The 23393-nt window shown below is 42.9% G+C and overlaps 1 protein-coding gene across 1 annotated transcript in view; it reads left to right on the forward strand.

The window, feature by feature from the left end:
- The window catches only part of LOC128303690 (protein disks lost), an 80395-nt gene extending 58118 nt beyond the window's left edge, over window positions 1–22277 (forward strand). Inside the window, exons 2-12 of the mRNA XM_053040734.1 lie at window positions 7795–7874; window positions 11528–13459; window positions 13535–13691; window positions 13797–14078; window positions 15355–15486; window positions 19726–20658; window positions 20764–20890; window positions 20975–21298; window positions 21379–21582; window positions 21662–21849; window positions 21944–22277. Of these exons, the coding sequence (XP_052896694.1) occupies window positions 7795–7874; window positions 11528–13459; window positions 13535–13691; window positions 13797–14078; window positions 15355–15486; window positions 19726–20658; window positions 20764–20890; window positions 20975–21298; window positions 21379–21582; window positions 21662–21849; window positions 21944–22093 (4509 nt within the window). The 3' untranslated portion in view covers window positions 22094–22277. The remainder of the gene's footprint in view (window positions 1–7794; window positions 7875–11527; window positions 13460–13534; window positions 13692–13796; window positions 14079–15354; window positions 15487–19725; window positions 20659–20763; window positions 20891–20974; window positions 21299–21378; window positions 21583–21661; window positions 21850–21943) is intronic.
- Window positions 22278–23393: the final 1116 nt, after the last annotated feature.

Below are 23393 nucleotides of genomic sequence, written 5' to 3' on the forward strand. Positions count from 1 at the left end.
CTTAATCGGAACGAATGGATAACGATTGAGCATGCACGGGGAAGGGAAACGAATTATAACGCTGGTGTTTAACCACAATGTAGTGTGTACTATCTTTAATGTGTGAATCCGTCTTTTGAGCATTGTTAAAACGAACGAGCAAGGTAGCAGTTTAGGGGGGGGCATCGGTTATAATCCATAACGCAACCTTTACCGGGTCTGCATTGCGTGGGTCTGCATTGTGTTGGGAATGCTTTCTGCCGAAGGATAACAGTAAGAATGACGTTAAGTATCCTCTCTTCCTTTGACAACTGGCGTGTATAATGGCATAGGTTTAAATGTGTGTTAGTGTGTACAGCGAGAAGTTCATCTGGGTGTTTATGCCGGAGATGCTTTACCTTCCGGAGGATCGAGCACGATCGACAAGAGATGAATTCTTTTTCAATTGTTCATTAATCGTTCGTAAGATTAGTTAAGGGTGACCCCGGCCAGACGTTCCCTTTGTCGGTCGAATCTGTTTCAACACGAAAGGATGTAACACAAGGCTTCTATTACTATTTGTGACTGATTATTGAAATATCTTTATAAGATACGTTTTACTACCTACTCGTACATTCTTCATAAGCAAAAGGTTTATGTTTTGTTTTCTCAACCTTTCATATGTCAACTGTTCAAGCAAATGCAGTTCCTTTACTTATTTATTCTGTCTGTAACACTTGTGTTTTTGTATTGAACTAGTAACTAGTGTTGTCCCAAACTATCGATTATTATTACTACCGATGGAAAGGAAATGGTGATAGTGAGCACAATGGTGTAAGGATTTAATACTTATGATGCTAGTTACTACTACACCATTTGCTATAGCACACCACCTGATCAGTCTGAAGATCAATCCTCACGAAACTAAAGCGATTCATACTTTATGTGAGCTAGTCATGTTTTTTTAAAAAAAAAAGGAAAATCTATCGTTTTGTTGAACAGTAGTTCTTAAATAGCAAGTAATTAAAGAATGACTTGCTGAAACCGAGCGCAAATCTCGTGTAGCAAATATTGTCCGCACTCCGCATCGAACGGGAAACGATAGTAATTGCACCTATTTAATTTTGATTCACTTCCACCTATTATTATGATTGTTATGTTTAAACAGTTTTTCAGGAAAAGGAATAGTGTTGGCGTAGGGAAAGAATACAACTGAGGCAAAAACTGAACTGAGCGTTCGGCAGCAAATGAATCGAGATATGAATGTGGAAAACGTAAGGATGAAGCCTCTTGACCAACGAAAAAACAAAAAAAAGATGCACTTACATCAACTGCAAACAGTAATGTAGGATTTTCTACAGGTCAGAAAATGAATGGTCAGGTGGTAAGCGAAAAGGGAACGCATTTTAGTGGAAAGCGCAAAATGAGCGCGATCGATTCATTTTTGTACTGAAACTTTAATCTACCTACTGAATGGGATGAAAGGATTATCCTTTTTTTTACATAAAAACGTACGCATTATTTGTATTATCCTGTATGACAATTTCACAAATAAATAATTTATTCTTAAAATGTTCGTGTTTTATTCTGTTGCGCGCAACTGCGATGTACGAATCCGAAAATAATAGAGTAAGCACTGTAAGTATTTGTTATCGATATTACATGGCATTGATTGATATAGAGGGGTGATTCTCAAAGAAAATAGGTATGTTAGAACTAACGATGGACGGGACATACTAACATGTATTAACATAAATGTGAATCGATCACTATAAAGATAATTGGCTCTTTAGAACTTCGAACACTTTCGGATTAAACGACAGAATAAAATAAGACGAGAACTTTCTTTGTGGAGAACTTATCACTGAGTGATCTCTTTATTCCGCATTACTTATCATCATTGCCGATGATAGGGATCAGTATCGTAGTTTGGGAAAGATCGGATGAGTACGCATACGCATGCGGCTCAGTGTGGTACAGTGGTCAACGCCTTCACTCCATCTCAATTCGAGCCTACCACACCTCATCTGTCCATGTGGATAATCTAAAAGGGCTTTACGGGCTGGGTCGTCCGGTGTCATTTTCATAACGTAAACAATCCACCGAGCCTAGTGAGTCCAAACCACTGTATTGATAGTAGGTTCGCTGTACGCTTCGTAGAGTTCATCGTTGTAGCGGCTCCTCCATTATCCTTCCACACAAACGGGGCCAATAATCCTTCTGAGCAAATTGCTCCCGAATGCGACTAAAAGGGTTGGTTAGATTTGGACAACGTCCATGTCCAGGGGCGTATGTGACTACTGGAACTATATAAGTTCTATATAGTCCCAGCTTTATTCATCAGTGACAGGTGTTTTGAGTGGAGACGTTGAGAAGAGGAGAGTTGGAGTGTTTTGAATGGAGAAGTAGAATGATCTGTTGGCAGCCAGCACCCTATCGCGCATCTCAACATCAATATTAATGTCGGTGCTGACTTTTGGCCCAAGATAGGTCAAATTTTGGACGACTTCGAAAGTGCGCTCACCTAGTTGTACGTCATCCCTGCGTAAGTTAGGATTTATTAGCAGGGCTGCTGATGGTGCCACCATCAGCTTGGTTTTTGCCTCGTCAAAATATTCCCAGTACAGTAAGTTTGAGATAATTTAAGATTCACCCTTTATGACACAGATTTTTAGTGTAGAATGTTTATCAGACTGTAAAATGATCGGTTGGCCTCCATCTCTATATCTATGATTCCGAAGGAGTGATCTTCTATATATATATATATATATATATATATATATATATATATATATATATATAACCAACTCCAATATCAAACCTAGATAAATCTGAAGTTTATAGCGACTGTTATAGACTCTCATCTATTATGCAGAATGGTAGTGATCCAACCTCCAGTAACTCTAGTATCGAGTATCTGCAAATTAGAAAAAGTTGACATCCCGGAATATTGGATGATCCTCCCTGATGTGAGGGTTAAGAGTATGTGGATGAGCCCATCACCTCGGGGAAAACTTATAATGTAAGTAAACGTCCTTTAAAGGTTTAATCAAATCTTTTCTGCTAGCCGTTAAGAGAGTCTTATACTTGTTATTTCGCATCCACCGGACATGGGGAAATGTTAGGGTCCAGTGGAATTCGCACGTCAACAAGTTACACTGCAGCTTCTGCTGGTGCACTGTTAACGTTACTAGCATGTACGAAAAGCGAAAGGGAGAACAACACACTGGCACAGAATGGGAGGTAACTGCAACTGAACATTGAAATCGATGGTAAAACAAAACACTGTGATTGTTTGTGTTGTTACTGCCACTGCCTAATGCTTGCGGTATGTTGCGTATATTGTACGCCAGCAAAAAACCCCCCCAATGTCCGTGTGTCCATGCGTGTATGTGCGCGATCGAGTGTGGGTGGTTCGAGGTGGCCGTGTTGGTTGGTTGATTACGCCTTGCGTTACGAAATTTGCACCGAAATGGATTACCGGTTTTGGGTTGAAGACCAAGCGCGGGCCAAACGTGTGTGGCGAAGGTGGCGAGCTGGAAAAAAAAGGAGTGACTGCCGTACGGTGCGGTACGCTGCTGTTGGTCATTGAAACGATTTTCCGATACTACCTTGTGGCATACGGGCGCGAGCTAATCGGGCCGAAAAGTGTGGCCCACTCTACAAACACTCACACATACACGCGGCACAATAGTGATCGAACTGAAGGCTGTGTTCGATCGGTTGGTTTGCTCAGTTGAGGAGCACGATACGCACGTGATGATCGTGCCGTTAATTCGTACTTTGTGAGCTATTAATTTTTCGGAACACGTTCCCTTCTTTTCGCCTCGTTCGGTGGCTTTCCAAAAAGGCTGTGGACCTTGAAGCACACAAACCCGGTACGACAAACGAATTCGCGCACTGCGGAAGTGGCGGTATTGAATTTTGGGCTGCAGCGCCCTTCTCGCTCAAACACTGATGGGGCGCTGATCAACTGCTCAACAAAATTTACATTTTTGATGTCTACTGTTAAACAAAAAAAAACAAACATTGCATTTATGCAATTGACCCACAAGCAGAATATCATTACATTGAATGCGACTTCGTCGTGTATTGAGCGGTTTGATATCCAAAAATTCATCACGAATGACTGATGGATGTGTTGATGGAATGAATGAATAAAGTATTGCATTTATCAAGCGCAATCGGTTCCGTTTGTTTACCTCACTAACTGCTTACTCTCTCCGGTACATAAAGAAAACGAAAAAACGCATATATCTAGGGCAACCACGGGCGGCCCGTACGGCCGATCGTAATTTAGGTGTAGCCTAATAGATAGCCTTATTTTGATGTTTTTCTTTCACGTTCGTTGCATTCTTAAGCCAAGTTTTGCGCTACCGAAAGAAGTTGTCGAAGTGGTCGTGCTTCGTTAGTTTCTAGCATTGTGTAATGTAGCCGACCGGCCACCCTGCCAAAGCACGCTACTGTCCGGTGGTTTCTTGTTTTGTTCCCTAACCAGAGCACCGCTGGACATGACCGTCGACGGGGCGGCAAACTGAAGGTGATACTACCGTGTCGTTTGTCGCTAGCCAATGGACACGCAGCGGTGTGTTTTCGTTAACTAAGCAAGTACCGTGGGTGCAATTGTTGTGTATCTGCTTATGGTGGTCCGGGCCGGGCAGCGATAAGAAACCATTTTTCCTCGCGATTTTACATGCACCGTGCCGTACACGGTGTGTGTGGTTGCTCGTTCCCTGGTAAATGTTTGAAAAACACCGCAAAAGCTACGTAATGCTGCTCACATCCGCATGAGGCACTGTTTTTTTTTTTAGAAGCGATAAATGTGCTTTGGATCGTGTAATTGGATACATGAATGATTAGCTTGTCGTACAAGGCACGTCGTATTGATAGTGATCTTTAAGTATCTAAATTTCTTAATCGAGTAGAATACAAAACCACAGTGAAAGCCACAATTCATTCAGTCCAATTGTTGCTAGCTAAATGTTGCGTTTATTGATGCGTCGACTGCTGCTGCAAATGAGATGTGATTATGAAATGGAAACATAATCAACCCACCCATGCGGTATTTCACTTATGTAAAATTAAACTAATATTTCACACCCTGTCCACCTCAAGTGCGAAAAACCTGCTAGACGTAACACGATCAGCAGCGAGAATCCATCGCGTTGTTTGCTCTGTTTCTACGAAACAGCGAAAGTAATTAAATTCCCTTTGTTACCTCCCCGAGCACCGTGCGTTACAAACGACTCGCGAGTAAACCGTGCCAAACGAGAGATGCCTCGGCATGGGCCGGCGAGCAGAAAAAGGAAGGAACTTTGTTTTCTGCCGAAAGCTGCAGCACGCCAAGCTCTCCGTATGGAAGAATGGAGACGCGAAACGCGATTGTACGCGAAATGAAACGCAAGTAGAGTGGTGCCGCCATCGAGACCTTGATCTTCAACCGTGCCGGGCTCTTGACCGTTTAAGCAGCGAGCAAAAAGGCTTTTTGCCAAGATTCGCCAGTTCATCTCACGTGGGGGCACCTAAAGGGGGTAGGGCATTGAACCGTTGATACGCACGTAAGAGACAACGGTGGATTCATCAACAATAAAGAAAAAAACAGACACAAAATTCTACAACACATCGAACACAGAACGCTGGAGAAGCGAAATCGGGCAAGTATCTTCCAAAGCTGCGCATGGATTAACATGGCTGGGAACTAAACGAGAGACATGGCGTATTAGTGTGTCCTGATGTTTGTACGTGCGTATTTGTGTGTATCTGAGCGGAAGTTGTCTGAACAAAACGATCACCGCACGTACCGCTTGGAAGAATGCGTACAGCGAGAACAAGCCGAGTTCGCGATGAGCAGAACAGCAAAAAGAGTGGTAGCCTAGCAGGTGGTAGCGGTGAGTCACGGATTTCCGTTCCATGAACCGAATGTGGGGCCATCGAACTAGACGCTCACTACGCGATCGTCAGAAAGGGTCTAGAAAGGGTCGTGCGATAGGCTCATAAGGGGAGGATCGAAGATCGTTGAATTTGATTAATTGCGAATATTAACTACAGGATGTGTGTGGAGTGTCCTTAGAAGAGTGGACCGAGGGAATGAAGAACGAGCATTATCACGTAATATTCCAATAGCCAAACGCTCATAGGCTCGCAGCACCCGTTTGCCCCAAACGAAGAGCGTGGTTAACTAGACGAATGCTTCACGATCACTCCACCATTAAAAACCAACACCGTAGCTAGGCAGGATATCACCGGCAGGAAACCATATTTAGCCGCCGTACGGTGATGCCGCCACCGTAACCGTTTCACAGACAATCGACTTCCTCCGAATGAATTTTTGGAGGTTAATGTCAGTTCAAGGTTTTTTCGGTTGTTCAGGTGCTAGATTCGCATGTATCCTGCGTGTTTTGGGGAGCGACCCAGAGGTGCGGTCGTTGGTGTGGTGCTCGCCACTAGAAACCACAATTATTAGGAGGTGGAGGATCCCAGCGCATGTAGATGTTTAGTATGCGGAACCCCTATTGCTATGCATGGTGGCTGCCTTCCACCTGCCATCGTATTATCATGATCGGGGTATCAACGCACGCGTGGAAAGGTGTTTGCTTTCGGTTTCATGCTGGTCATGCTACCGTGCCATATTATTGTCTTGCAATAGCTGAGGCGATGAGCTGTTGTTTCCAGTTGATTTTAATGCGTTGGAGTCGGTTGTGCACGTAGTTAAATTTCACAAAGATTCTTGGAATAAAAATGCTAACTATAATGTTTTACATGCATATTTTTTATCTGTACGTTGAACTACTTTGAAAACAATCGGAATGATGATTACTTAACAAATAAATAATTTAAAGAAACTAAAAACACAGTGTTGAAGGTTGGAACATTGAAGCTATCACTTCCTTCTGCACATTATCAGCTTCTTCGTTGAAGAAATTCCCAATTCTAACATACAAGGACAAATGTATCGACATTTGGTAACAACTGCCGCCGTATACTATTTTGCGAACCGAAGGCCTCCGGCGACCATTGCGTCGTCTGTCCCGCGCATATGTGTCAACGAGGATCAAGTTCCGCGACGGGCACATTTTTGCAAGACCATCACCCATCCACCGTCGTCAACATCCTGAGAAAGGGAGGTCGTCCGGTTAGTTACCGGCTTTCGGTCAATGGAACTCGCCCGTACGCGAATTCCATCGCGACCGGCAGTGGCGGCCGGTTCTAGGAAAGGGAAGAACCATGAAATTTCAAGTTGAAAGCCAAACACCCCTGCAGAAACACACTCGGACCAGGCCGGGAACAAGGCGGAGAAAAAGTAATACAAAGCAAAATTATTGCTAAAAACACCTCTCGATCGGAGGGGGGGGGGGGTGTTTGGCGTTGACCATTTGCTCGGTCAGCCAATGGTTCGTCTGTGCCGGCGTGTGTTGGGCTGTATCACCCTAACCGGGTCCGGTTTCCGTCATCGCCGATCGACGGTGATGGCTCTCGATGGTTGATCTTGATCTTCAGCTGTATGTCAATGAACGCACCAATTCGTGCGAATTCGATGCTGGGCCGAAGGTAATCGTGATCGAAATGAGGAATAAGCCAATAAACCCGTCAGGGGTACCTGCGTACACGGGCAACGTGCCGCCATCAAGGGTGAGGCAGCAGATTTTGCTGTACCAAAGCACAGCACAAAAAGTGAATAAGGTGCTGGGAAACTTTTGCACATCGTGCTTATGATCTTCGAACAGCGATGGTTAATGCTGCTCTCCTCGCCAGTCATTTACATAGTCTCTAATGTTCTATTTCCTATCTTTCTTTTCGTTTTGGGTTCTCTTTTTTTTCCAACTGTGGACGAAATAGAAACATCAAGCTCATCATCAACGCTCGCTGGAAGCTTTTGCCAGCTATTTCATCAGCTTCATCCGTGCGCAAACAGAGGAGTAAGTATTACCCAGTCATTCATTTTAAATTTGTTCTTCTACGCCGCAAAACAGTGGATAATTATTCAGCAATATAGCATTTATATACATTGTACTATTGAAATTGTTTAAAAATGGACAACAGATAATTCGCGGTAAAATGAGTTAAAGAAACACATCACAATGGAAACGTAATATGCAAATGAGTAATCTTCATTCATGAGTACCCTCACCCCGGTTGGGAATGCATCCAGTGTCATTGGAGGGGGTGGCATTAAGCGCTGTATAAAAAGGAAAGTTCTTTGGCCTCTGGTGCTGTGCGTTCTCTTTTCTATACTGCTGGCGCAAATAAAGCATTCGTCTCGCTCCTCCAGAACTACCACGAACTTGAACTTGGCTGATCGTACAGAATTCACAATGAATTGCGAGCCTCCGTCATTTAGCCTCACAAAATTCACACTCCTGCTGCTGGCGCTGGCTGGATGGGCCAATGGAAAGCCACAAACACACTCATGTAGGTATGTGAGCGCAGTAACATTAGTCGCTGCCAGTGGTACCTGCAACGGTGATGTCTAACGTGCCGCGTTGCGCTAAAGTGTTTCCGACGATAGTTCCATCCGCTAACTCTTTTCCATCGCGAGCCTTTCATGGTGACCCTGACCATGATGGGAGGGCAGGCATCGACTATAACGAGAGCGGTCATTCTCCCATCGAAGGTTAGGCGCGCTACGCCCGTTACATATTCCACCGAATTGATGCCGATGTTCAGTACCATTCGTTAACCCTCGCCTGTTTCGTAGCGGGGTGGCCAGCAGAACGTTCAACAGAACGTTGACTTTTTAACTGCTGCTAATGTTTCGTCGCGGTCACGGTTCACGCAGCAAAATCTTTTGTTCTACATCCCTGCCTACACGTGAGAGCGTTTTTACACGCTCGGTCCATTCGAGCTTTGTGTTTTTGCCCTTTGGTATTCGATGTTTTTATTCTATTTTGACTCTACATACATGCGACAGTTGTTGTCAAAATTATAGACCCATTTTGTTCACTAATGCGAGAATAACCCATAAAGGCGGTTTTCACTTCAATTCGTGCTTTTCAGCGTCAAAGTATTTCGAATAATTTTAGTACTTAACGTGAACACTGGGAAGTTTTCAAACGTCATAAACCTGGATGTCGTTGATGGTGATAGTAATTAATAATGGTTCAAAATTAGTAAAAAGTAACAAAATTACAAATAGTATAAGAATCTACAGAACTACAGAAAAGTTACATTTTTCTCTAAACGTTAGTACAGTCATTTCCCGAGCTACGCGGATAATGTGTGCAATAAACTTATTACAAAATATTCAAAATCCTTCAAGTGGGTAATTCTACACTACCTGTGATATTCACCAGATATTGTGCCATTCGTTAATTAAATACTTGCTTCGTTGGCATATCGTCTGACAATCATGGAACATAATGTATAAATGTTCCGGTCTTATCAAGATATCACGAAATTCGTTCGATAATAGCGTCTAAAGGTGCACAAAAATTATAACTTTTGATGGGTAATACTATCAATTTCCCATCTGCTGTTATATTTTTGGCAATAAAGTTAAATTTTCGTAAAAGTACAACGAGATCTTAGTTATTGTCCTATTTTATTATTCAATTTCCATCGACATTTCCATTAATATTTATATATTTAAGCTCCTATAGATATAACTATATGCTTAACAATTAAAGTCTTATAATTTTGAAAAGCACTGTAGTTCAACAGTCATAAGAAGATCATGTAGTACACAACATAAAGGTGTAAAATTGAAGTTGACTAGGTGGCTTAGCACATTCAATAACGATTTTATAATTGTGAATCATTGAGGCTTAAAAAAACACACTCAAATTTTGAATTGACTTGTTCATATTTTAAAATACAATTTCAGTACTTGTTTGTACCTCTATCGCTTTGCTCAAACCACAGCAGCACTCACTACAGCAAAACAGTGTGGCAATTATCAGCCGAATGTAACAATTACCCAATCCCTTTATGCGCCAAAAACTACCCTAGATCCCGGCAGGAAGCAGTGTTTTCCGCGTGTGGTACGAACGTTCGTTTTCATTTGCTAAATTGATATCCGGCTTCGCCATGAGAAAGCCCGCCCGCCCCCTTGGCAACAGGCAGAACAAAACCACACACTGAAACAGACACAAACCCCGTCACGATCAATCGATAACGAGGAGAAAAAAGCTGATCTTGGCCATAAGGCGGACCATCGTTCTTTGCAACCGCCGTTCATCGACTCCAACGAATGTGCGCGAATCGCGAGTCCTCCCCGGGGAATGGGTAGGTGGCCACGCAGACGAAGAGGGTGTGAGAAAAAGCTACGGCGAACGAACGAGCACAAGAACAACGATAATGAAGGCAACGCCGATGGGAATGCGTGTCCCGATCGTAGGACAAACCGAAAAGCGGGGAGAAGGGCACGATGGCGGAAGTTGACAAAGAGTAGCGAATGTGGTGTGTGCTGGTGGCCGTGATGGGCAGGCGGCGAACGGCCGGGGGCCACCCTGTCATATGCTGAAGAGCTTTTTGCTCGACCTTGAACTTTCTTGAGCGCACTGGTGCGCGAACCATTTCTATTTTAAGCTGCATGATTAACCGAAGAAGACGAAGAAGCGTATCGTTTTCTTCGAAACAAATAGAAAGAAGCGTGCAGCAACAGATACGCACCAACACATAGCGCAAACAGCAATAACTTTTTCACCTGTGCCGCCGACAGCGCACACCCGACGGATGATATGTGTGTGGTGCGCTGATCGATTGCGGAAGTCTCGTTGCCTAGCGAGAGTGCCTAGGCACCGGCGTTGAGTTTAATTGCACAATAGGCCAGCGCCATTGCTTGATGTCATTATCTTTGACCTAATCTTAATGAGTTCGTTATGTTTCTTGTTTCTGCTTTAAATTTTATTCTTTGTTGTATGCTGTATATGTCGGGTTGGCGTGAGAATGAACGCATTAATCAGCATACTTTATGATGCGCTACGAATGATATTTAAATTCTCATGCCATCACAAAAGCTTAGCTAGGGGGCAATCGGTTCTAAAGAAGGTGTATGGTGAGTTGTTATTTGTCCCCCTGAAATAGCATTTCAAGTAAAAATGAATTTAAAAAAAAACCGATCTCTTACATATCATGTTTTAAGTGCATGCCATTAAACTACCTAAACCTAGAGTACGTTTTCTCAAACAAACAAACAATTTAGAAAATTTAAAATCAACTTAATCTAAAGAGATGAACATAGTTCTGGCAACGAATGTGTCACAGACAACTAATGTGTCTTTAGGAAATTCCAAATGCCTATTATCAGGATGCTATAATCTATCAACGAAACCTAGGTCATAATAATTGAAACATATCGTAACGTTTAAGCTAAGAAACAAAAAAATAAGGAAGGCTAACATTTAACATTACATGTCAATTCATAAATAATTGCCTTTTAAATATTTAGTAGTAGCCTAAGTTTTCCATTGAACATTTACTATGCTTACATACTTTATTTTTACACATAGCAACACAATTTGTTGTGCTATTCCATCCTATTATGTGCCTAATCAATTGTTATATTGATATAATGTTTTTGTTTCCATTGTTTTTTTTTCATGACCCGTTTTTGCGCTACATTTTGCTCCAGTTCATCGAAAAACGTCCCACCAAGATGTGACACACCGAGAAAGGTATCGGCCGGTAACGTGCTCCAGTCTAATCCGTCCGCCCAGCTACGGAAACTGTCAATCAGTGACGGCTCTTGTTACCCAACGTCCGGTATCCCACCGACCGCCGAAGGTCATCCGATAAATAGAGCCAGCGAACTTGACACCACCGGAACGCCGGTAAATTTGATAGCACGGCAGCTCGTCGACCAGCAGCACGGTGGTCTACCGGGTGTGTGCGAGACCGAGAGAAAATCGACAACCGATTTTCGGATATTGGAGAATTTAGCTCCAGACGATAGCGAACTAAAGGGTGCAACCGGTTATTCCACTCCGAAACGGTTCCCACCACAATCTGGTGCAGCAGACGGACCGTATACGCCGGGCAGTAACGAAAATCAAGCCTTATCACGCTGCAGGAACACCAATGAAGCGGTTTTCGCAACGCCTCCTCGCAGCAATAATGTTTCACGGAGCAGTGCGGGGAACATGCTGCTGTCCTTTACCAGCACCCCGATCGCCGGTAGCCGTGGGAAGACAACGGCACAACACGGATCATCACGTAACGGAAGTCTGGAGGTCTCTTGTCCATCACCCAACACGTTCGGTAACGGATCGCAACGTCAAGACGCTAGCGGATTAAGCGACGGTAGCGGCCGCCGCAGCAAAACCAGCTTACCTTGTCTTGGTGACTATATCGTAGCACAGACGACGAAACCGCATCGAAATCGTCGGTCACCGTACGCGGGCAATAACAGCGGCGGTAATAATGAACCTACTGGCCTAAATTCGCCCGGCGTGTTCAACAGTCCCATGTTTCTGGATGATGACTTTCCGCAGCTAAACGTGACTCCGAACAAGGACCCCCAAACACCCGCTGGCGATGATGGACTGAATGTGAAGAAGCGTGTCTCGCTCGGCACCAAAACGTCCTTCAATGAATCGCTGGACGGTGCTCTGCCCGGTGGTAGCAGTGGGAAAAAGTGCGGCACCCAAAGAAGGCGCATCGCACCGACTACCGTCAGCAGGACAGTGTCGGGACGGCATGATTTTAACTCATCATCATTTCGCTCGGAAAACAATCTCATAGCAATCGAGAGTCACGAGGATGCTAGCCACGATCCTCGCGGAATGTTGCGCCATTTGAAGGACGAGATTCGAAGCGATTTCCTTCAGGCAGAAAAAGCAGAGATGCGACGAAACGTACGTGCGAAACAATCCCTGCACAGTTCTTTCAATCATTCCGAGAACGTGTATCCTTCTTCCGATCCGGTCACGAATGACATCGATGATCTCGTTCCAATGGATGACAAAAAAGAGGGAAAGGATGTGTCAAAAGTGATACTGGCAATCGAATTCGATAAAGTTACGCAAAAACTAATCATCGATCGGCTGGTCGCTATATATGCGCTACTTATGGATCTTAATCTGGTGCCAAATATGTTGAACGAACTAGCTTACCTTATCAACTTGGTTAGCACGGAACGATACATCGCAGCACAAAGGAACCTCGAAACCACATCCGCCGTCACCGACAATAATGCCTCGACGGAACTCTTTAACGTACTGCGTAGCCCACACAACTGTGTCTACTTTGCAACAGAGGTGCTTTACCACCAGCGGACACTGCTGGCACTGCTCGATAGCACCTCGCTGCGGGTGGTGGTGGAAAACGAGCAGCTGGTGGTACTGCATCCGACGTTGAGCGGTTTCCTGCGAGACATGCTGGCGCAAAAGATGAAACTTGAGAACCCTTTCATCAATCAGGCTTCCAGTGGGGGTGATCCGCAGCTAAACAATAGCATCAACAACGTGTTCTACCAGCAAGAGAACGACACAAAGGATCACTTTCCTTCGTCGAAGGAATTTAGCGCTTTCAACAAGCAGCGAGATTTATTCTATACTGCCCTCAGGTACGTAATGAGTGATGGTTTAATAGCAATAAGCTTAGAATTTTAATTTTTCTCTCTCTCTACACATGCTTCCAGAGTCTGGGAAACCGAACATCTAAATCCGGCGTGGGAATTTGAGACGAAGCTCGGCTCGAAAGTGCGAGCAATTTTAGACATTTTAAATCATCCCATCAATATGTCTCACCTGGCTAAACTGTTCAGCGCTCAGCTGATAATATCGTTTAACTTTGATGTAAGTGTAGGGGCAGTGACACTTGACCGTTCGACTGCTAGAAACGTGAAAGATAAACGCGCCTACATTAAACCATCCTTCCGCGCTTCTGTTTGCCACTTTCAGAACTCTGCCAGCGAGCTGCAAATGGCGCTACCAAACATCGACTTGACAAAGCTATCAAAGCTGCGCCAACGGCTGGTAGGACCCAGCATTTTCTCCACACAGTATCTGTTCCCCGGGAGCCAGATGTTTTTTCGGGATTTTATTGTGGCTAGCGAAAACCATCAGATATTCATTGAGCAGCTAAAGGCGGTCCTCATCCACGAGCTGCTGCAGATGAATGGGTCAACGTACGAAATATTCAGCATATGCGGTGTGGAAAATACGACCCGTTCGGAATACGTGGTAAGGTGTCTTGGTTGGGAAAATGGGTCTAAAAGGAGGAAATGTCATAAAAGAACAAACTTATGCGGCGGTACGATAAATTCATTTTTGTTCCACTGCTGTGCTGGGGTGGCTCTTACGATGGCACTCACTCTGAAACGAGGGAGTTTCTGGTAAATATTGATAAAACTTTGTTATCGCCCCACAGTGTTGGCGCGGTATTCGAGTAACTGATGATTATGACTATGAAATTCGAACGATTTGAACGCTTTTTCGATATTTAAGCAATGTGGGATATTATGTAAAAAATGTTATGTTCCCGAATACAATATGTTTGTTATGTTTGAAGGAAAAACAAATTGGCAGACAGTAGATATATAACATATTTATATATATAAAACAAAACCCATGAGTGAGATTTGTAATTAGTTTGAATTTCGCTCATTCGCATGCTGTAAATCTATGCTTTCGTAAGCATTTTAATTTACCCATTTTGCTATCAAGCTGTGCACCACCGCTGGGTAGCACGAGCAGAGTTACCATGCGCTGACAAACGGTGAACAATATTATCAAATCATGGAATACCAGCCCTTCGAGCGGTGTGGTGAATTAACATCAAGGTGTGATTGTGTGCGTGAGTGTGTATCAGCACGTCGCATCAAAAACGGATCGATAACCATCCGCCTGTTGGTTCTCGCACTCAAACCCGATTCAGCGCGGTCGAGACATCGGTAGTTAGCGCGTATATTCTGAACACCCGCATTGGAAAGGCGGAAATAGAACGCCCGGATTTTACCAGTACGCCCTGTTTGTCGACAGCCATGATAGGGTTCCATGTGGCTGTCTCCGATTACAGCTTCACCGTTTTCCCACTCTGGGGGAAAGGTGGTACCGGCCAGAGAAGTTCAGTGAACTTTGGCTATGACTAGGGTTTTATGGTGGCATATAATGGGGATGCTTTTCTGTATAATTCGCATATATTTGTGGTAAACTCTACCTGCTAATTCTCATATCCTTCCTTCCTTTTTGTTCGAAATGCACTAAAAGCATAGCATCAATGATGGTCGAGTGGAAAAAAATATTCCAAACATAAACGACCATGCGCCTCCATCAGTTGGTAGCGAAAAGTTTTAATTACTTTATAACTGCATTACTTCCTCAATATTTAGCACAACTCAAGCATCGGCAAGCACTAAGCTTAATAACCCGTACTAGACATACTCGAAAACTTTATCCACCAATTTGCGACTAAACATATATTCAATTTTCTCCTCCGTCTTTTTTTTTTTGCTTGCAGGTTCGCCCAGAAACAATCGCCACGATGCGCGTACTGGCAAAATTTATCGGCTTCATCATCGCGCGCCCGTTCCAGTACGAGGGAGGCCGAAACACGATAGTGGAAAATCGTCAAATCGAGCTGCGTAATATGGTGAGCATTTTGTTGGTTCAATTATTTATGACCAGTGCCACCGTGGGAAGCCTAATGTGCTGGATTATTAGTGTTCGGCCACATGCCCACAACCACAGGTGGCATCGATTGTCCCCCCGTGGGATGGATGGGATGCGGGGGGTAATGCAGCAGCAGCGATGGGTCTTTGATTCGAGCTGCTTAGTTCGCTCCATTCATGGATTTGGTGCGATAAAATCCATCGCCAACGACTGCCTGCTGGCTGGCGGTGCTTTATCGTCCATCCGTGCGAACCCATACCGACACGCACACACAGCCACATTAGCGCATACAGTACCGGCATCGGTCGTGCCACTCATCGCGCGCAAGACATCGTTTTGTTTGGAGTGGTGGTGTGCTTAGTTTGCACCGCAGGATTCACACTGCTGGATTCGGCTACCTCTAGGGTGACGAGGTATTCTGTCTGGTACTGTCTGGTAATGGAATTTTCTCAATTTCCTCCCTTTGTCACTGGAGAATACAGCAAAACTCTTCGGGATGGTTTGTGCTAGACAGGGTGAAACTAAAGGAAAGGTAGATTGTATGGGAGAAGGAGCGAGAGCGAGAGAAGCTCGGCTCGTGTGGGAGGTCTACCAGCGGTGTTGGTGTGATTGCGGCCTTGCAAGATCCGGGCGTGTGGGAAAACAAAGAAAATGCGTATCAAGCTACCATGCGCAGTAAGCACCATCCGTGATTGCTAGGCGGACGAGTGTCTGTGTGCGTGACGCTGTGTATCCTGCCGCGGAATACTCTGTTGTTCTTAGACAGGGAGGGAAATCGTGGCACGAAAAAAACCATTTCCACACCGCAGTATCGATACACTCCCGATCGGCGATTTCTCTCCTGAATGTTTTTGCTCTTTTTCCGGGTATGCCTGTGTTGTTTAGCTCGGTAGTGCAAAAAAAACAAAGGTTGGAAAGCAGTGGTATACACCCTTGTCTCCGGCAGGCACTCTTGCAACGTTAGTGTACTTGCCGGGACGCTATTGCTGCTGCTTGTTGCGCATAATCGCGTGGTGCTGGAGGTTTCCGTGCAGAACCACCACCGTCATTCCTGTCCTGTCGCTCTCCTTTCTTCGTTTCGTTTGTTTTGAACGCGCCCTTTTCCAAGTTTCTAGGCAGCGGCGAATATCCGCATGTTGCGTGTTGTTATTATCAAATACCCGCTTCGTTCGTATTGGTAATGCCGGCATACAGAATGGCCGCTCCCAAAGCCACGCTGGCGTTCGTCGTGGATGATTTCTCTTCGCCGGTTTAATTTCGCCGCACGCGGTTAAACGCAACGCCTTTGAACGGCGCTGCGGTTCTCTTTGTTTGCTGCCGAAACAATTGAAGTGTGATTGTGAAATACGCACTTTTTGCAGCTCATATGTGCAGCTAACGGCGGGCTTCGCTCTTTTGTTGTGGCAACATTATTTAACTATTTTTCAATTTTCTTTTTAAAACACAGATTAACATTATCAACATGTTTCAAAATAATCGATTGTAAATTCTGTTTGCAAAATGTACAAGTAAAACCTGTAAAACTAACTATTCAGAGGAAAGTTTCCCGTTTGTATGCGCATCCTTTTTAAGATAAGTTCTGAAAAACGGTTCAAAGACTTTACGCTCACTGTCGACCTTTATGTGGTTAGCAGTGTTTTTGCCTTCCATCTTCACAAAGGATTGGCGTCTTTTAGAAAGATCACTTACACGCGTCAAAACCCCTTGAATGGCGGTGCCAGTGTGCGTTTACCACCTTTTCAATTTAACTTTTAATCCTGCCAACCCGTACCCCAGTGCTCTAAGGGGTGCAGGGGGTCGTCTTGTATGTTTGCGAGCCTGTTGTTGAGCTTTTGTGGTTGTAACAACAAAACAAACCCTGCCTGGAAATATCCAAAGAAAAAGGTAGTGGAAAGTGAGCAGTAACAACGCAGATATCCTTGCTTATTGAAAATTGGTCCATCCGAGCTTTATGGTTTGATGTACAAAATGTCATTATTTCCACAGCTTATTGTTCAATTTTCTTACAATGCTATAAAACGATGCATTGTTGTTGTGTTTCAACTTCAAAATTACGGCTGAACAATTTTTATTCCCTCGCTAAATCCCTTCACGTACTTGCGTCTGATCCGTTCCGAAAATTGAAATCGGAAGGCTATTGCGTTGAAAATCCTTACATCATTTGTACAACCACCTTCCATTCTTGAAATGGGTTTTATCCCCACCATTCTAAATAAGCTCGTGGCATGGAATGTTGTGCGTGCGATTTGATTGAACGCGCAATAGCCTATTCGCAAGTGATAAGAACAACCGAGCATACTGCAAGGCCTAACGCCGCTAAGCGCAAACAGGATGGAACTCACCCGCCGGGATACAACAAAATGTATGTGGCAAACGAAAGACAAAGGCCGACTTCCCGTTGATGGAAAAAGATAGAATCGCCCAAACGGCGCGTTGCCTTTTTTTCTCCCATTTCTAATTCGTTCGTTCTAGGCGCTTCCATCATCTCGAGTGATGGCTAAGGGGGTGGACATGTTTGTGTTTGTTTATCGGCGTCGGTGTGTCAGAGACCGAAAGGGCATGGCCGGAGGTCGGCGAGCGGGAACCATGAAAGCTGTTGCATGTCTTACGAGGACCATTATCGTAAGAAGATACCATTACGGTAATTTTTCCGGGGACAACGGCACCCATCGCCGTTCTCCTGTTGCTTCCGGCACGGGGCGAGGATGAGGTAACAGCAGCACCCTTTGCCTTATCATTCTTTGTGTGTTTGGGAGGCAGACTCACCGAAGTTTGGATCAACTCTGCGAGTCCTTCCGAGGGGATTCGCTCCAGAGAAAGCTTCCCGCTGCGTGCTTTGTTGATGGTGTTTTTATTATTGGTGCGATTGTTGTTCTAATTTCGATACTTTCTGCTTCCCGTTTACTTCTTGGTTTTTATTTCTTTTTCTATCTCTCTCGAGCGTCAGTGTCCTGATATCGATTAACTACAAAAGATTTCACAAAGCGTTCGTAATCATCGTTTGTGGGGCAGAATCATTGTATTTAGAGCGGAACAATTAATTGTAATAATATGGAAAGTGCGAATGTTGTCAACATGTATGGTAATATTTTACAGTGTGTTCTATGAAGCTAAAAATACTTGTTTAGTTGCATCGTTGGATTAAATATTTCCACCAAAAAATGTAAATTTATAGTAGGTTCAACATTTCCTTGGTTTCAGGGATGTTTTGCAGTTGACTCGCTTACCAAACCTCAATCTATCTCACAAAAATTCAGTTATTAATTTTTTCAGTCATCTGCCTACACCTTATCTTATCTGACCTACCCTCTGCCTTATCGATAGTTAAATGCGTATAGAAACACACGTATACTTTTAATTTGTACAGCCTTTTTCCTTAATTTAAGACTATGAAACTATTTTTTACAATCTTTTTCAAGTGTCTCTAATAATAATTTCATAACTTAAGAGAAGAGTAGGAGTGAAATAATAAGTTCATAACCTTTAGTAGCTACTTTGGTGTTTTTTTTGTAGATTATGTTGTCAATTGAGTCAATAAATTGCACCTTGAAAATGTCATAAATGAAATGCATTTTAAGTGATTGAATAAGGATTTTTTGATCCGTAATTAAATGGTAATAGTCAACCTTAAGACTATGAATTTGCATAAAACTTTAAGAAAATAATATAAAAAAACTATTTTGTACAGCAAAATTGAACTTTTTTTATTTTAGGCATCGCAACTTCTGAAGATGTCTAAAAGAAAATAACTTCAAAATGAAAATAATGAATAGGAATATTTTGTGATATCCTTCTATGAACTACAAAGTTTTATGACATTTGGATTAAAATTTCGTACACTTGAAATGAAATAGTTTAATGTACCAATCGTGTGGTTTCCTCTGGTAGCAAATGGTAACTTTTTGTAATGTGACTACCATAACTGTAGAGTTTAATTACAGTTTTAAAATGCTTTATTGTCATCTTTCTTAAAACCAAACGGCTTTTTCTTGCTTAAACTTTTTCAGTAATACGTACAATACTAGTAAGTTTTCCACCATTTTGGTTCCACCGTGTTGATCTGTTGTATAACAAAAACAAAAGAAGAAAATCGGTCTGGTCACGGACTGATCTTTCTAACGAAAAGAAGCTTTCAATATGTTTTCGAATTATTGACTTATATTACACCCATAAGTAAAGAGTAGATACTAAACAAAATGAAACGTTCTTTTTATTTCAGCTATTGCCACCATTCGATGTGCAGCCCATACTGTTAAGATCGGTTGCTGAGCGAAAGCTTGTCATAACAGTACCATGGATTGTGCAGTATCTTAGCATGCTAGACTTGGTGACATTGCGGTTGCGTTACTACGAAGAACTCTTCCGGATACTGCACGATATCTACAAAGCGACGTCTGTGTGCGGGTTTTCAACGAATAGCGACTTATTCGCTATTCCCACATCTAGATTTATCGTTCGATCCTGCCTCGATTGGCTACTCGATCAGTCCAACGTTCCGGAGGAATATTACAACTCATCGGAAATGTCGAGTAGCATCCTCAATACTGTCACCGATCAGCCAGTAACCAGCGTTGCTAAACAGACAACCCAGAAGAGCACCAGCGACAAGAAGCCCATCGTTTTTAATCCATTGCTGGAAAACATACTCAGTGCTGCTTGTCCATTTTTGGCCGATTTCCGCGTGTCCGTAATGCCGTCGAAAGTGGAGAAAACCGTCTCCAGGACAGGACGTTACCGGCATATCACCACACGTTACTCGGGCGTCGTAACACCACATCAACCAAGCGTCGTAAACGAACTTGCTACCACGCTGGACATTTCCTCGACGAGTGCCGGACATAATCGCTCGAAACCGTCCCACGGAAACGTGCAACAGCGCTTGGTCGAAGGATTTCTGCAGTCACAAAGCCAATCCTTGCGTCGTACCGTCGAGCTAATCGTGGACCGCTCTACCTCAGCTGTGATAAAAGATTTCCAAATGCAGTATATTCTGAAAGAGAAAAAGGCAGCAAATGATCGTATTGGTGAGGTGAAGGCTGTCGAGTTGGAGAACACAAAGCGAACAATCGAAAACATTTGCGTTGAAGCACTAGATCGCATTAATAATAACTGGGAGAGCTACGTGCCCAAAAAGCTAAACAAACGAATCACGGTAAGTGCTGCTGCCCTTCAAGTGAACAGAAAATGTGCTTTCGTTTCTCAGTTCTGAGGCTTGTACTGTTCTCTGATGTTTTTTTTTCTTCTTCTTGTCCTTCAGGAAGCATTTGATGCATTGCTCCCAAAGGAAACTCTTGATTCGGTACGCAAACTGTGTAAAAATATTGCGCTAGAAAAGTGCCTTCAAAAATGTGGTGAATGGCGACAGTCGTATATGTCTATCACTGGTGAGTGTTGGAATGGAATTGCTTCTAAGCAACGGAACAAAAAGGACTATTTATTTTTTTCTTTGTTATCGGGTTTTTTTTCAGGCCTGTTCTGTAAGGATGTGGAAAGCGAATCACAAAGTCTGATACTCAAAACACAACATCAACAGCAAAAAACGCTTTCAACAAACGCTAACCAAACGGAGTTCTCTGTGGCGGAAAATTGCGCCATCATGCCATCAAGCTTTTATGTAAAACTGCAAATGCTCGTGTACCATGCTGCGTCCACTCCGGAGCAAATCACCGCAGGCGAATTGAATGAATTCCTCGCACAAACTTATGATTTCCTCGAACAGCCCGGTCTTACCACGACACCGATGATGGATCGTGTACTGGCGTTCATGTTGCTCCAATTGGTTCTACTAATAAGTAATGTTTTAAAATTCCTCAGCACAACTCCACTGCTTCAGATGATGTTATTCTCAATGTTGTAATATTTCCATCCGCAGTAAAATCGCGCTGTGATTTGAGCGTACCTGAGCTTTTCCATCGTGCCGTCAAAATTTGGAAGCATAAAAAATTGGCCCGATTCTGTTTACCACCACTACCGGAAGCGGACGAATCGTCAGGTGTGGAAAGTTTAACCTCACATGAGCGGTCCCTTGTGTATCCTGCAGAAATAGAACAGTACCGTCGCAAACAGATGCAGCGAGGTAGATTTTATTTTTCCCTGTAAATTTTCATTCTTTATATTACTTTCTAATTTTGCATTGTTGGTGTTTTTTTTTGCAGATACAAATTACATATTTTCACATCTGGTTAGCAAGCGCTATATCCGCATGCTTGAGGATAACGCTACACCTAAACCTCACTATGAACTGTACGCCGAGTTTATTACCATTTTGCTTCAGGAGGATATCATCACAAAAGATTTGTTAAATGACCAATTCGTCACTTTATTCCACGAAGACTGGCCACAGGTAACAATTGTTATGTTCATTTATTCGTTTGTTGCTTCAAATGATTTTAAATACCTGGTTGGTAAAACTAAAATATTGTGTTTTTACTTTACAGCCTACCCTGGATAGTGTTTCGGTCGTTATCAATCGAGTACTGCAGAAGAATGGTCCGTCCGCAAGGCACGGACGCAGCATCGACGATTCGAGTTCGGAAATGTTCATGGAGTTGTTGTCCGATATTGCCAGAGATATTACAGACTTTTGATATTCAAACCATTGCTCAAATTATATATGTTGTAACTTTTTCTACCAGACTACGGTACAGCGCCGGTTCACTCAGTTAGTACTTAGCTGATATCAGATGTTGATACTCGAATTATTTTATTTTATGTTTTATGTAGCACGAATAATGACAATGAATGGCGACGTAATAAAATGAAGTTACTTTTCACAAATCACCACGAATATTTAAATATTTGTTATTGCATGAAATATACTGCACATGTAGTTGTACATTAAATTTGATACATTTAATTTTTGGTGCTTAAATTATTTGCTTAAATCTATGACTAATATTGACTTCTGGCTTCTAAATAGTCTTCCAAAAATTAAGTATGCCTTAGAAAGATTCATACAATTTTTAATAGATCTTAAGCTTTCTGGAATAGATCCGTAGTCGTCTAAAAATGATTGTTAGTAAAGACATCAACCAATCTAAATTACACAACATCTCACTGCAGCTGGTGCTACTGGCTACAGGGTGGGTATCTAATTAGATCATTTTTAAATTTAAATTGTGTATGAGAGGAACTGTTGTGATTAACTAATTTTATTTCTTTATGTCTTTATTATTACAACCACAACAACAAGATCTAAATTTACTGCCCATAATGAATTTTTGGCATTTTTGTTATTCTGTAGAGACGATCGACGACGACCGTATTGCTCATTTATGCATTATTTCGTTGTGAATTCGCAACCTCAAACCGTCACTTTTACTAGAACCTCTATAGAATATTGAGAAATTTAAGTAACACTTTCTTCTATCAAAGTATAACATAAAATTTAAAATATTAATAAGAAGGACGGTAGTTACGTAAAACAGATTTGCAGATTTAAATTATCTAAATATTTAAACCATTGATACAGCTATGTAAGCTTTACAGTGAAATCCAATAAGTTTGGATGATTTATAGGTTTTATTTTGGTTTACATTTAAATGTTGTTCAGGTACGCAATGTCTCCAAAATTGGTTGAAACAAGTAGTTCCATCTGCTGAGGAGTAGCGCAAAACACTTACAGCTGTTTAATAATCCATCCTATCTTGAACCTTCTCGCAACAGGCGAACGCTAGTGTTTCGATCGCTTTGTTCCAATCATTTATACCGACCGGCAAAAGCGCGAAGAAGCACACACTCAGCGGTGTTATGTGATAATGCCGTGTCTGTACAATCAAATGGCCAACAGGCACGACCGATTAAAGAACATCAATGAAAGAAGCTACATGCAACAAGAAATGCTTCCGTCTCTCATCGGACACGGTGCGAACGAGCGAGAAACGATGA

Source organism: Anopheles moucheti, chromosome 3, assembly GCF_943734755.1.
Source record: "Anopheles moucheti chromosome 3, idAnoMoucSN_F20_07, whole genome shotgun sequence".
NCBI lineage: Eukaryota > Metazoa > Arthropoda > Insecta > Diptera > Culicidae > Anopheles > Anopheles moucheti.